Source organism: Heterodontus francisci, chromosome 11 (genome assembly GCF_036365525.1).
Source record: "Heterodontus francisci isolate sHetFra1 chromosome 11, sHetFra1.hap1, whole genome shotgun sequence".
In the NCBI taxonomy this organism is placed as follows: domain Eukaryota; kingdom Metazoa; phylum Chordata; class Chondrichthyes; order Heterodontiformes; family Heterodontidae; genus Heterodontus; species Heterodontus francisci.
The window spans coordinates 10,256,232-10,271,887 of NC_090381.1; the positions used below are offsets into that span (position 1 = coordinate 10,256,232).

At 49.6% G+C, this 15,656-nt stretch overlaps 1 protein-coding gene across 1 annotated transcript in view; it reads right to left on the minus strand.

Moving 5' to 3' along the window:
• Nucleotides 1-15,656, minus strand: part of LOC137374817 (equilibrative nucleobase transporter 1-like) — a 480,520-nt gene that overhangs the window by 29,614 nt on the left and 435,250 nt on the right. Inside the window, exons 7-8 of the mRNA XM_068041340.1 lie at nt 2,746-2,978; nt 1,645-1,812 (exon numbers count right to left, since the gene is read on the minus strand). Coding sequence (XP_067897441.1) covers nt 1,645-1,812; nt 2,746-2,978 — 401 coding nt within the window. The remainder of the gene's footprint in view (nt 1-1,644; nt 1,813-2,745; nt 2,979-15,656) is intronic.

Sequence of the window (15,656 nt, forward strand, 5' to 3'; positions counted from 1 at the left end):
AGATTGAAGTAACAATTACCAGAGAAATCGACAAATAACACAGGCCTGCAACTTTAAAAGAGAAATTGACCTCCGAGAAGATTCAACAGGTTTACTGTTAACCTCAACACCATTTTTAAAAATTCATTCATGGGATGTGAGCATCACTGACTAGGCCAGCATTTATTGCCCATCCCTAATTGCCCTTGAGAAGGTGGTGGTGAGCTGCCTTCTTGAACCGCTGCATTCCACGTGGGGTAGGCATACCCACAGTGCTGTTAGGAAGGGAGTGCCAGGATTTTGACCCAGCGACAGTGAAGGAACGGCGGGTGATATAGTTCCAAGTCAGGATGGTGTGTGACTTGGGGAGGAACTTGCAGGTGGTGATGTTCCCATGCATTTGCTGACCTTGTCCTTCTAGTTGGTAGAGGTCGGGGGTTTGGAAGGTGCTGTCTAAGGAGCCTTGGTGCATTGCATCTTGTAGATGGTATGCACTGCTGCCACTGTGCGTTGGTGGTGGAGGGAGTGAATGTTTGTAGATGGGGTGCCAATCAAGCAGGCTGCTTTGTTCTGGATGGTGTCGAGCTTCTTGAGTGTTGCTGGAGTTGCACCCATCCAGGCAAGTGGAGAGTATTCCATCACACTCCTGACTTGTGTCTTGTAGATAGTGGACCGGCTTTGGGGAGTCAGGAGCTGAGTTACTCAAAGCAGGATTCCTAGCCTATGACCTGCTCTTGTAGCCACGGTATTTATATGGCTACTCCAGTTCAGTTTCTGGTCAATGGTAGCCCCTAGGATGTTGATAGTGGGGGATTCAGCGATGGTAATTCCACTGAATGTCAAGGGGAGATGGTTAGATTCTCTCTTGTTGGAGACGGTCATTGCCTGGCACCTGGCACCTTCCTCATTTCAAACCACTTACCCTTTTCCTCTCTACCTATTTATTCTTCTGTGTATGTACGTGTGTGTGTGTGTGTGTGTGTGTGTGTGTGTGCGTCTGTGTGTGTGTGCGCGTCTGTGTGTGAATGTCTGTGCAGGTAGAGTTGTAACAATTTCAGGGATGAATGATGTTCAACAAATCGTTCATCTTCAGTTTTAAACATATCGTCTATTTATTTGGCAAGTAAAACACAAGGGGTTAAAAACCTAATAACATAAACACTTGCTGAGGTCACCTGGGCGTTGAACAGTGGGAAGCACTCATACCCCTAACCACCCCTTATCATCTGGCTGTAAAAATAACCAAGTCGTTTTCCTTATAGAAATGTATCAGGTGTTCAGCTCTGCTGTTCTCTGTTCCTACACTAGAAGTCCTATCACATTTGCATGCCAACATTTGGGGTCAAATCACCATGACTACCAAGATGTCTACACTCTTCAGATGTTTCAATGCTTTCCTCCCTTCTTCACCTTCCTAACTGTCTTCCCCAATCTCTCTCCTATCCCTCTATCTAACCCTCTCCTTCTGTCCCTCTCTGTTTATCTCTCCTCTCCCTCTGTCTGTCCCTCCCTCTCTTCTGCTCTCTCCCCCACATCTCATTCTCCTCTCTCTCTTCTCCCCTCACACACACCCCCTTTCTTCCCCTCTCCCCCTTTTCCTTTGCTTGTCTCCTTTCTTCTGCCCTCAGCCTGTCCATAATCAGTGTCTCCCTTCTGCCCCCTTACCTTGCCCAGTGTCACCGCTGGCGAGCAGGGTGAGCATGGGGTTCAGCATGCCAATGAAGAGATTGTGACGGAGCAGCATGATGGAGAGCCAGAACAGATGGGTGAAGAAGATCTTGGAGAAGATGCAGCTCCTGAAAGAGGGAATCGACTCCACGGTCCCTTCAGAGTCTGTCGTGGGTGGGGACGAGAAACGTAGAGTTAAACTGAGCAGGAATCGGCCCTGAACAAGTATTGTGATACATGGATACTTCACTGAACAATTTTACCCAGAGCAGTCTACAGTCTATAGCCTCCCTTTACAGCACAGGAGGAGGCCATTCAAACCATCCTGTCAGTGCTAGCTCTTTGAAAGAATATACCCCTTCTTTCTCACTAGCCCTGTAAATATTTTTTCCTTCAAGAATCTCTCCAATTCCCCCTTTTGAAAGTTACTATTGAATCTTCTTCCACTGCCCTTTCAGGCAGCGCGTTCCAGATCACAACAACTCACTTTGTAAAAAAACATTTCTCTTCTCATTTCCCCCTCTGGTCCCTCTGCGGATTATCTTCAAATTGTATCACTCTGGTTACCGACCCTCCAGCCACTGGAAACGAATTCTATTTCACATAAAAGCTGAACAATCGCATCCTTGATTTGAACTCCCTCTCTGTGTTAAGAAAACCCAGGATCCTGAATGGAAAAGAAGAGGTTGGGGGTGGGGGAGGGGGGGGGGTGGGATGGAAATTGTAGGGACTAGAGAGAAGGGGAAGCAGGAAGGATAAGGGAGATGGGGAGAAGGGAGGGGGACAGGTAGAAGGGGAAGGCTAGATAATGAAAGGAGAAATGAAGGCAGGGGAGAGGAAAGTGCAGAGGGAAAATGGGAAAGTGGAAAAAGCATAAGTAGGGGATTTATAAAAATGGGAAGGAGAGCTGGTTAAAAAGGAGTGGAAGAGGAGAAGGGGGTATGGGAAAGCAGGGAGGTTATAGAGGAGAGGAGGAAAGAGGGAGGAGATACGGACAAGGGAGGAGAAGCGGAGACAGACGAGGGGAGGAGAAATGAGGAGAGACGTGGGGGAGAGATAGAGGGAGGGAAGAGCAGGGGTGGTGGAAAATATTCTCACCTTTTGGCCCATTGGGCTGGGGATTCACATTATCAATCACCTCTGTTTCTTCCTGTTCCTCGCCCCTGTTTCCTTCTGCAACTTCCAGTCTCTCTCCCCTGTCTCCTTCCATCCTTTCCTGTCTCTCATTTTCCACAGGTTCCCTCACATGTCCTCCATGATGTGGCTGCCTCTGGCTCACAGTTGCCTCCTCAAAGGAGAACGATTCCAATCCAATCTTCTCACAACTGACCCTGTCAGAACAAGGCAATATTTACTCACTAAGGGCCGCACCCAATTGTAACTTTTAACACAAATTGTTTCATTAGAACAGGGGGTCCACGGGAGATCCGATGAGGCATTTCGGCACAAAGACCAGACTTTTAGCAGCGTCCAGAGGATGGGCTCGGGAGGTGGGAAGGCTGGCGAAATGGCACAGAACAACGTCAGGGGGTGGCAGTGGCATACCCAATGTCTTCCTGCCATCATGCAATGTGCCCCATGGTGGGAAAGTGGCAGAAATGCCACCAGGATTTGGAGCCAAATGAGCCACTTAAATGACCAGTTAAGGGCCTCTTCCTACCATCATGGGCGTTTTGCCAGTAGTGGAGTAGGTCCTGTACCCCAGTACCCCATGGGGAGACTGTCAATGCAGACTCCTAGCGGGCTCCAGTAGGGGCCTCCTTTTTTGGCATTCCATGACCCATGGAGGGGCACCCTGGTGGCAATTGTTGCCCACCGGGGCAACAGCACCACCTGCCTACAATGACCATGACCCCAATCTCCAGGGCCTGCCTGCCTGGCCCCAGCGTCCCCAGAGCCCACTTACCTGAATTTGAGGGAACAGGGCTATTGATGCACCCCCATCGGTCAGCTGCAGTCCCAGTAATAGCCACTGCTGATCTCCATTGGCTCGAAGGGAAGAGTGAGGCGCGGAGGCAATTGCCCGTAAGTGGCAAGAAGGCCTGAATAGGTGGAAGCCGCATTGGTTGTGCAAGGGTGGGATCTGCGGTGGGTGTGGTGGCAAGCACAAAGGGGCAGTGACACGAGTTCAAAAGGGAGAAGCAAGGGGAAGATTCCATGGGGGCCAACGCATGAGAGGGGAAGAGACCCACTAGCATAGTGCTGATACACTGAGTCTTCATGGTTCCCGTGGGGCGGGGGAGGAGAAGCGCAGAGGGAGGGAGGACCAGGCACAGATCATTTCACAGCAGCAGCTACAGGAGTAACGAGAGGGGCATCCATTGACTGCTCACACCTGGTGAAGCACACATAGGGAAGTGACTACAGTCTTCCACTCAATGAAGAACCTATCCACGGGAGACAGCCTAACAGAAATGGCTCAACTATCTGCAAATGTCTGAGCGGCAGTATTAGTACAGACCACGGATCTCAAGGGAGGCCATCACCTTATGTGCCATGCTGCAGGCAGGGCGAGCTGAGACCCATGGGTTTTGGTGGACACCCAATGCCCCCGGCCCTGAAGATCACTGAAACACCCAACTTCTACAAATCTGGATCTTTTCAGGGATCCACTGGGGACATGTGTAGTGTCTCCCAGGCTGTGGCCGATCGCTGCATCAGGAAGGTGACCAATTCCCTGTTCAAGAGAACTATGTGTGCCACCAGACAGACCCAGAGAGTCAGGCCGACAGAGCCATCAGCTTTGGTGCTACTGCTGGATTCCTGCAGCTGCATGGTGACAGTGGTCTTCAACAAGAAGGGCGGCTTCCATTTCATCAACATACAAGTAGTCTGCGACCATGGACTGCAGATCCTTCAGCTGAAAGCACGATGCCTACATACTTCTTCAGGCTCCAGTACCATGGCTTTACCAGTCTCCCATTCACATTCTGCGATAGATACTTGGGGACAAAGGCTGCCCATTGAATATATGGTTACTCATGCCTGTGAGAAACCCTTACACTGAAGTAGAGGAGTGTTACAATATCTGAAATAAAAACAAGAAATGCTGGAACCACTCAGCAGGTCTGGCAGCATCTGTGGAAAGAGAAGCAGAGTTAACGTTTCGGGTCAGTGACCCTTCATCGGAACTGACAAATATTAGGAACCACCTGCTGAGTGGTTCCAGTCACTGACCCGAAACATCACCTCATTTATCTTGTTCTCTGTCGCCCAGCACCCAAGTTCACCATGCACACTAGACAAAGCTGAGGGGCTGACTAAATGTGTCCTCCTCCAAAACGAGCATCCGCTTGAGGGGGGGCAACGGCTTTGTTCTACATCTGGCATCGACAACTCACAGTAAGTGTGACGTTGATCGAGTAGCTCTACTGTATCAAGGCTGAAAAAGTGCAAAAGCTAAACATTCATAAACACCAAGTGCACTTAGGTGCTCCTCATAATGATAGTGACATGTGATTCTACAAGGTGTGACCCCCTCCACTGGCAGCTGACGTGAAGGCAGGCTGCTGATCGGGCTGCCCCATCGCCTGTCAGGGTTCTGGTGGCTCTCCTCTGATTGCCTGAGGCCTGGAGGACTGAGGGGTTCCTATGAAGGTACCAGAGCCTCCTCTGTCATCATCGCTACTGGAGCTGCTGTCAATAGCAGAGGAGCTGAGGATCGTCCGTGCACTCCAGGAGCACCCTGAGAGGAGCCTCTTGGTGTACCTGTCCAGAGATCAGTGAAGGGGGCAGCACATGTAGATAAGGTGGTTAGGATGGCATATGGGATACTTGCCTTTATTAGCGGAGGCACAGAATATAACAGCAGGGAGGTTATGATGGATAATAAAAGCAAAATACTGCGGATGCTGGAAATCTGAAATAAAAACAAGAAATGCTGGAAATACTCAGTAGGTCTGGCAGCATCTGTGGAAAGAGAAGCAGAGTTAACGTCTCGGGTCAGTGACCCTTCTGCAGAACCAGGGAGGTTATGATGGAGCTGTATAAAATGCTAATTAGGCCACAGCTGGAGTATTGTGCACAGTTCTGGTCACCACAGTATAGGAAGGATGTGATTGCACTGGAGAGGGTGCAGAGGAGATTCACCAGGCTGTTGCCTGGGCTGAAGCATTTCAGCTGCGAAAAGAGACTGAAAAGGTTAGGGCTGTTTTCCTTAGAGCAGAGAAGGCTGAAGGGGACATGATTGAGGTATACAAAATTATGAGGGGCATTGATAGGGTAGATAGGAAGAAACTTTTTCCCTTAATGGAGGGGTCGATAACCAGGGGGCATAGATTCAAGATAAGGGCAGGAGGTTTAGAGGGGATTTGGGGAAAAATGTTTTCACCCAGAGGGTGGTTGGAATCTGGAACACACTGCTTAAAGTTGTGGTAGAGGCAGGAACCCTCACAACATTTAAGAAATATTTAGATGAGCACTTGAAACGCCATAGCATACAAAGCTACTGGTCAAGTGCTGGAAAATGGGATTAGAATTGTTAGGTGCTTGATGGCCGGCACAGACACGATGGGCCGAAGGGCCTTTTTCTGTGCTGTATAACTGTATGACTGTATGCCTCCAGAAGGGTTAGGCCTGGTAGTGTATGTCCCTGTTGATCTGAGAAGGACAAGGATGTGTCAGAGAATACAGGCGCCTGGTTCCCCTCTCACCTTGCTGCTACTGAGTTGCGCTCATGGACAAGGTGATGGGATCCAGGTCTGCGTGCATCTCCGACATCCACTGGCTGCTCGGCCGAATCAGGCTCTCCATGCTGGTCACCAAACAGGAAGTCATGCACGGACACATAGGGGCGGCACAGTGGCGCAGTGGTTAGCACCACAGCCTCACAGCTCCAGCGACCCGGGTTCAATTCTGGGTACTGTCTGTGTGGAGTTTGCAGGTTCTCCCTGTGTCTGCGTGGGTTTCCTCCGGGTGCTCCGATTTCCTCCCACATGCCAAAGACTTGCTGGTTGATAGGTAAATTGGCCATTATAAATTGCCCCTAGTATAGGTAGGTGGTAGGGAAATATAGGGACAGGTGGGGATGTGGTAGGAATATGGGATTAGTGTAGGATTAGTATAAATGGGTGGTTGATGGTCGGCACAGACTCGGTGGGCCGAAGGGTCTGTTTCAGTGCTGTATCTCTAAATAAAAAAATAAACATCTGTGATATGGCAGCACTCAAGGCCTGGATGGACTCTCTCCATTGTCCTGTCATGGGTGCTCACAGCCTCTGACACTCCACCAGAAGTTCCCTTACCTCACGATGCAGCTCCAGCAGGTGCCATGTTGACAACTCCAGAGGTGTATCATCCTCCTGGGACCCAGAATGGGTCTGGCCTCTCAAAGTCCTAGTGCACGTCAGTGATGTACTCACCAGCTTGTGGCCCTGAATATAAATCCAAATGCACCCACCCTCCCCCAATGTGACCGTATCTGCACTGTGATGGTGCATCCTTCTCCTCAGAGCCGGACTGCTGGCCCACAGTCTGTGCAGCTGATTATCCTACAGGATTACCAAACCTTGATGAGAGAACACAAACATTTAGAAGCTAAGGGCTTAACCATGGCTGAGGAGGAGCTCTGTTGTCCAGTTGTGGTACATAAGCACTATGCCTCCTTACAGAGCATGACAGCCCCCCATTTTACTTTCATTTTTAGTTATTTTTTCTTCCTTTTTTTTTTACATTCCTTTTTACATTTTTTACAGTCTTTTTTTGCATTTATTTCATTTCATCTTAGTTTGTTCAGTTTGCTTACCCACTGTTTTTTTCAGGTTGTTTTTCTTCAGGTTTGCACTTGCTGCTGTTCAATATTCAGTGTATTCACACCTAATCTGTACTCATGCTTTGTCTTTCAAAACACCATTAACATATTGTTTGCCTTTGCTCCGTGACCTTTTGGTCAGCTATGTGGCCTGGTCCAATCTGCACCTTCTCCTTTGTTATCTCTTGCCCCACCCCCACCTCACTTGTTTATAATCTGTGACTTTTCTAATATTTGTCAGTTCCGAAGAAGGGTCACTGACCCGAAACGTTAACTCTGCTTCTCTTTCCACAGATGCTGCCAGACCTGCTGAGTGACTCCAGCATTTCTTGTTTATGCCTCCTTACTCTCTTGGGTATACTCCTGACTCACCATCAGCAACTGCTCAGTGAGGCAGCCAGTTCCACAGCGTCAGAGTACGTATATCTGGCATGCCTCCACCAGCCTTGTCCCATTCCTTATTATTATCAGCCAGCAGAATGTGGAAAGCTGTTAGCTTTCTCACTAAGACTAGGAAAACATTTATACACATGGCGGCTCTTTGGCCTACGATGGGGGCTCCAGACTGCCTCCTCTCGATGTCTGCTCTCGAGGGACGTGTTGGGGTTGAGCAGACAGCTGATTCTCGGCGAGGTGCTACCATGCATCTGAAGGGAAATTCTCATGCCTCACCCCCTCATCACTGCCTGGTCGGTCACTAAATTCCCACGGAGCTCAGCATCCCGTGTTGCCACATGTAAGCACCAAAGATAACAGTGCGATGGAGGTCAGCCACTGATGAAATGAAGGAGCTCACTGACCCATTTGCAGCACCAGACACAAGATCAAGGAGTCAGCCACGGCTACTGACGTCCTCTTCAATCTCCATCCAGGCTTGCTTGGTTAGGCAGTAGCGTCTCTTCAGCCATTCCTTTGGAAGAGGCACCTACCGCCTTGTCATTGCAGCCTGGAGGAGAAGCTGCTGGGAGGCATCACTAAACAGAGGGCCACCCAGTGCCTCCCCACTGGCATGTTGGGGGACACATGGTGTAGTGGTAACGTCACTGAACTCAGTAATCCAGAGGCCCAGGCCAATGCCCTGGGGACACAGGTTCAAATCCCACCATGGCAGCTTGTGGAATTTAAATTCCATTAATAAATAAGATAATTTCATTAATAAAATGTCTGGAATTGAAAGCTAGTCTCAGTAATGGTACCATGAAAATATCATCGATTGTTGTTAAAAACCCACCTGGTTCACTAATGTCCATTAGGGAATGAAATCTTCCATTGTTACCTGGCCCGGCCTATATGTGACTCCAGACCCACAGCAATGTGATTGGCTCTTAACTGCCCTCTAAAATGGCCTACTAAGCCACTGAGCAGTCAAGGGCAATTAAGGACGGGAAACAAATGTTGTTCTTGCCAGCGAGGCCCACATCCCAGAAAAGTATAAAAACACTGCGTCCCGGTCCATTCCTTGGATCCTCAGTTGGGCTACGGGGGGTCAGGGCTCCTCGTTGTATTCACTGGGGGGTCAAGGGTCCACTGTGCAGTACTGTGGGTCAGGGGTCCACTGTGAAGCCACTGGGGGTCAGGCGTCCGCTGTGCCGCCACTAGGGGTCAGTGGTCCGCTGTGCAGCCACTAGGGGTCAGGGGTCCACTGTGAAGCCACTGGGGGTCAGGGGTCCGCTGTGCAGCCACTAGGGGTCAGGGGTCCACTGTGAAGCCACTGGGAGTCAGGGGTCCGCTGTGCAGCCACTAGGGGTCAGGGGTCCACTGTGAAGCCACTGGGGGTCAGGGGTCCGCTGTGCAGCCACTAGGGGTCAGGGGTCCACTGTGAAGCCACTGGGGGTCAGGCGTCCGCTGTGCAGCCACTAGGGGTCAGGGGTCCACTGTGAAGCCACTGGGGGTCAGGGGTCCGCTGTGCAGCCACTAGGGGTCAGGGGTCCACTGTGAAGCCACTGGGGGTCAGGGGTCCGCTGTGCAGCCACTAGGGGTCAGGGGTCCACTGTGAAGCCACTGGGGGTCAGGCGTCCGCTGTGCAGCCACTAGGGGTCAGGGGTCCACTGTGAAGCCACTGGGGGTCAGGCGTCCGCTGTGCAGCCACTAGGGGTCAGTGGTCCGCTGTGCAGCCACTAGGGGTCAGGGGTCCACTGTGAAGCCACTGGGGGTCAGGCGTCCGCTGTGCAGCCACTAGGGGTTAGTGGTCCGCTGTGCAGCCACTAGGGGTCAGGGGTCCACTGTGAAGCCACTGGGGGTCAGGGGTCCGCTGTGCAGCCACTAGGGGTCAGGGGTCCACTGTGAAGCCACTGGGGGTCAGGGGTCCGCTGTGCAGCCACTAGGGGTCAGGGGTCCACTGTGAAGCCACTGGGGGTCAGGCGTCCGCTGTGCAGCCACTAGGGGTCAGGGGTCCACTGTGAAGCCACTGGGGGTCAGGGGTCCGCTGTGCAGCCACTAGGGGTCAGGGGTCCACTGTGAAGCCACTGGGGGTCAGGGGTCCGCTGTGCAGCCACTAGGGGTCAGGGGTCCACTGTGAAGCCACTGGGGGTCAGGGGTCCACTGTGAAGCCAACAAGGGTCAGGGGTCCACTGTGAAGCCACTGGGGGTCAGGTGTCCGCTGAGCAGCCACTAGGGGTCAGTGGTCCGCTGTGCAGCCACTAGGGGTCAGGGGTCCACTGTGAAGCCACTGGGGGTCAGGGGTCCGCTGTGCAGCCACTAGGGGTCAGGGGTCCACTGTGAAGCCACTGGGGGTCAGGCATCCGCTGTGCAGCCACTAGGGGTCAGGGGTCCACTGTGAAGCCACTGGAGGTCAGGGGTCCGCTGTGCAGCCACTAGGGGTCAGGGGTCCACTGTGAAGCCACTGGGGGTCAGGCGTCCGCTGTGCAGCCACTAGGGGTCAGTGGTCTGCTGTGCAGCCACTAGGGGTCAGGGGTCCACTGTGAAGCCACTGGGGGTCAGGGGTCCGCTGTGCAGCCACTAGGGGTCAGGGGTCCACTGTGAAGCCACTGGGGGTCAGGGGTCCACTGTGAAGCCACTGGAGGTCAGGGGTCCGCTGTGCAGCCACTAGGGGTCAGGGGTCCACTGTGAAGCCACTGGGGGTCAGGCGTCCGCTGTGCAGCCACTAGGGGTCAGGGGTCCACTGTGAAGCCACTGGGGGTCAGGCGTCCGCTGTACAGCCACTGGGGGTCAGGGGTCCTCTTTGCATTCACTTGGTGTCAGGGGTCTGCAGTGCATCTACTGGGGGTCAGGGGTCCTCCATGCAGCCACTGGGGGTCATGGGTCTGCAGTGCAGCTACTGGGTGTCAGGAGTCCTCCATGCAGCGAATGGGGGGCAGAGGTCCTTGTTGCCTTCACTGGGAGTCATGTGTCCGATGTGCAGCTACTGGTGTCAGGGGGCCGCTATGCAGCCACTGGGGGTCAGGAGTCCTCGTTGCATTCACTGGGGGTCAGGGTCCGCTGTGCAGCTATTGGGGGTTATGGGTCCGCTGTGCAGACACAGGGGGTCACGGGTCCACTGTGCAGCCACTGGGGATCAGGGGTCCACCCTGCATTCACAGGGGGTCATGGTTCTGCTATGCAGCCACTGGGGGTCAGGGGTCCACTGTGCAGCTCCTGGGGGTCAGGGGTCAGCTGTGCAGCCACTGGGGGTCATGGGTCTGCAGTGCAGCTACTGGGGGTCAGGAGTCCGTAGTACAGCCACTGGGGGTCATGGGTCTGCAGTGCAGCTACTGGGGGTCGGGGGTCAGCTGTGCAGCCACTGGGGGTCATGGGTCTGCAGTGCAGCTATTGGGGGTCAGGGGTCCGCTGTACAGCCACTGGGGGTCATGGGTCTGCAGTGCAGCCACTGGGGGTCAGGAGTCCTTGTTGCATTCACTGGGGGTCAGGGTTCGCTGTGCAGCCATTGGGGGTTATGGGCCCGCTGTGCAGCCACTGGGGGTCAGGGGTCCGTGGTGCATTCACTAAGGGTCACGGGTCCGCTGTGCAGCCACTGTGTGTTCAGGGGTCTACCATGCAGCCACTGGGGATGTGGGACCGCCGTGCATCCACTGGGTGTTCGGTGTGTCAGGGGTCCTCTGTACAGCCGTTGTGGTCCAGCACTGTTGCTGAGATGATCATGATGAATAAAGCAGTACTGTATGCAGGGCTGGCACTCCTTTAAAGATGGCACCAACACCTTTCACGCCCACATGCCAGGAAAGAATAAAAACGCATCCTCCTGGTCCACTCCATGGATCCCCATTTTGACCCTGGTACTAGGGTTAGGGTTTTTTTCACACAGCGAGTGGTTAAGGTCTGGAATGCGCTGCCTGAGAACATGATGGAGGCAGGTTCAATTGAAACATTCAAAAGGAAATTAGACTGTTATATGAAAAGGAAGAATGTGCAGGGTTATGGGGAAGAGGCGAAAGGGACTGAGTGCATTCCTCTTTCAGAGAGCCAGTTAAACATGATGGGCCGAATGGCCTCTTTCTGCGCTGTAACAATTCTGCAATTCTGTGAAGATAGGAAACTTGGAAGCATTGTGAACTGTGAGGAGGATAGTGTAGAACTACAAAATGACATAGACAAGTTGGTGGAATGGGCAGACAGGTGGCAGATGAAGTTCAATGCAGAGCAATGTGAAGTGATTCATTTTGGTAGGAAGAACATGGATAGACAATATAAACTAAAGGGTGCAATTCTAAAGGGTGGCGGAGCAGAGTGACCTAGGTGTGCATAAATCATTGAAGGTGGCAGGACAGGTTGAGAGAGTGGTTAGAAAAGCATACAGTATCCTGGGCTTTATTAATAGGGGCATAGAGTACAAGAGCAAGGAAGTTATGTTGAACTTGCACAAGACACTAGTTCGTCCTCAGCTGGAGTATTGCACCAGCTCCGGAAAGAAAATCTAAAAAGTCTTCTATAGGCATATAAATAAAATAGAGTGGGAAAATGGGGAGTGGGGCCGATTAGGAAGCTACTAAGAGATTTATGCATGCAGGCAGTGGGTATGGCTGAGATATTAAATGAGTACTTCACAATTTCCTTTACTAAAGAAGATGCTGCCAACATTATGGTGAAAGAGGACGTAGTTGAGACATTGGATGGGTTAAAAATGAACAAAGAGTTGTTATTAAATAGGCTGGTTCTAGTTAAAGTTGATAAGTCACCAAGACCAGATGAGATGCAGCTGAGGATATTGAAGAAATTAAGGTTGGAAATTGCAGATGCACTGGCCACAATTTTCCAATCCTCCTTAGAAACAGGCGTGGTGCTACATGACTGGAGAGTTGTAAATGTTACACTCCTGTTCAAAAAAGTGTGCAAGGAAATCTCCAGCAACTATAGGCCAATCAGTTTTTCCTTGCTGGTGGAAAAAAAACCTTTATAAAAGATAATCCAAGACAAAAGTAAGTCACTTGGGCAAATGGGGATTATTTAAGGAGCATAAGAACACAAGAATCAAAAGTAGACCAATCAGCCCCTCGAGTCTGCTTCACCATTCAATAAGATCATGACTGATCTGATTGTGACCTTACCTCCACTTTGCTGTCTGCCCACCTCCCCCCCACAACCTTGACTCCCCTGTAGATATGATAGCGACGTTTAAGAGACATCTTGACAAATATATGAATAGGAAGGGACTAGAGGGATATGGGCCCCGGAAGTGCAGAAGGTGTTAGTTTAGGCAGGCATCAGGATCGCGCAGGCTTGGAGGGCCGAATGGCCTGTTCCTGTTCCTATGTTAATACGACTGGAAATGGCTGAGTTGCTCGTACAGAGAGCGGGCAAAGGCATTACTGGCAAGACAAGAATGATACCTGGACTACAGGGGTTAAGTTACGAGGAGGGATTACATAAACTAGGCCTGTTTTCACCAGATGTTAGAAGGTTAAGGGGTGATCTGATCGAAGTCAGCAAGATATTAACATGAAAAGACAGGCTAGATAAAGATAAACTATTTCCACTGGTTGGAGATTCTAAAACTGGGAGCATAGTCTTAAATTAGGACCAGACCGTTCAGGAGAGATGTTAGGAAGCACTTCTTCACGCAAAGGGTGGGAGAGGTTTGGAACTCTATCCCACAAACAGCAGTTGAAGCTAGTACAGATGTTAATTTTAAATCTGAGATAGATTTTTGTGAAGCAAATATATTAAGGGATATGGGCCAAAGGCAGGTGTATGGAGTTAGGCCGCGGATCAGACATGATCTCATTGATGGTGGGACAGGCTCGAGGGGCTGAATGGCCTACTCCTGTTCCGATCGTCCTATCTTCCTATGTTCCGATCGCCAAATGATCTGATTCTCTGCTGCAACCATTCTATCAATCTTAGATTTACAGCAATTAAAGAATGGGACACATTAGAGACAAACAGATAGTTTCTAGAGATTAAAACAGTCAACAATAACATGGATGTGAATTCGATGTAATTCATTTTAAATATGGCCTGAAACGCACTCCTGGAAATGTTATTTTACATATAAAGCACCCAAACTCCTCGATTAGATTCCAGTCTGTAACACGCACCTGGGTATCTGTTATTTTATATATAAACCACACAAACTCCTCGATTAGATTCCAGTCAGTAACACGCACCTGGGTATCTGTTATTTTATATATAAACCACACAAACTCCTCGATTAGATTCCAGCCTGTAACTCACTCCCGGGTATCATTTGTTCAATATACAAATCAGCCAAACTCCGTGATTAGATTCCAGTCTGGAACACATTCCAGGGTATCTGTTATTCTATATAGAAACCACCCAAACTCCTTGATTAGATTCCAGTCTTTAACTCACTCCTGGGTATCTGTTGTTCAATATATAAATGACTCAAACCCCTCGATTAGATTCTAGTCTGTAACACAGTCCGGGGCATCTGTTATTCTACACAGAAATCACCCAAACTGCTCGATTAGATTTCAGTCTGTAACTCACTCCTGGATTATCTGTTGTACTATATATAAGCCACCCGAAACCGTCGATTGAATTCCAGTGTGCAACTCACTCCCGGGTATCTATCATTCTAAATATAAACCCGCCGAATCCCTCGATTAGATTCCATTCTGTAGGTCACTCCCGGGTATCTGTTATTCTATATATAAACTACCCAAACTCCTCGATTAGATTCCAATCTGTAACTCACTCCCGGGTATCTGTTATTCTATATATAAACTACCCAAACTCCTCGATTAGATTCCAATCTGTAACTCACTCCTGGGTATCTGTTATTCTATATATAAACGAGTCAAACTCCTCGATTAGATTCCAATCTGTAACTCACTCCTGGGTATCTGTTATTCTATATATAAACTACCCAAACTCCTCGATTAGATTCCAATCTGTAACTCACTCCTGGGTATCTGTTATTCTATATATAAACGAGTCAAACTCCTCGATTAGATTCCAATCTGTAACTCACTCCTGGGTATCTGTTATTCTATATATAAACGAGTCAAACTCCTCGATTAGATTCCAATCTGTAACTCACTCCTGGGTATCTGTTATTCTATATATAAACGAGTCAAACTCCTTGATTAGATTCCAATCTGTAACTCACTCCCGGGTATCTGTTATTCTATATATAAACTACCCAAACTCCTCGATTAGATTCCAATCTGTAACTCACTCCTGGGTATCTGTTATTCTATATATAAACGAGTCAAACTCCTTGATTAGATTCCAATCTGTAACTCACTCCTGGGTATCTGTTATTCTATATATAAACGAGTCAAACTCCTCGATTAGATTCCAATCTGTAACTCACTCCTGGGTATCTGTTATTCTATATATAAACGAGTCAAACTCCTCGATTAGATTCCAATCTGTAACTCACTCCTGGGTATCTGTTATTCTATATATAAACGAGTCAAACTCCTCGATTAGATTCCAATCTGTAACTCACTCCTGGGTATCTGTTATTCTATATATAAACGAGTCAAACTCCTCGATTAGATTCCAATCTGTAACTCACTCCTGGGTATCTGTTATTCTATATATAAACGAGTCAAACTCCTCGATTAGATTCCAATCTGTAACTCACTCCTGGGTATCTGTTATTCTATATATAAACGAGTCAAACTCCTCGATTAGATTCCAATCTGTAACTCACTCCTGGGTATCTGTTATTCTATATATAAACGAGTCAAACTCCTCGATTAGATTCCAATCTGTAACTCACTCCTGGGTATCTGTTATTCTATATATAAACGAGTCAAACTCCTCGATTAGATTCCAATCTGTAACTCACTCCCGGGTATCTGTTATTCTATATATAAACTACCCAAACTCCTCG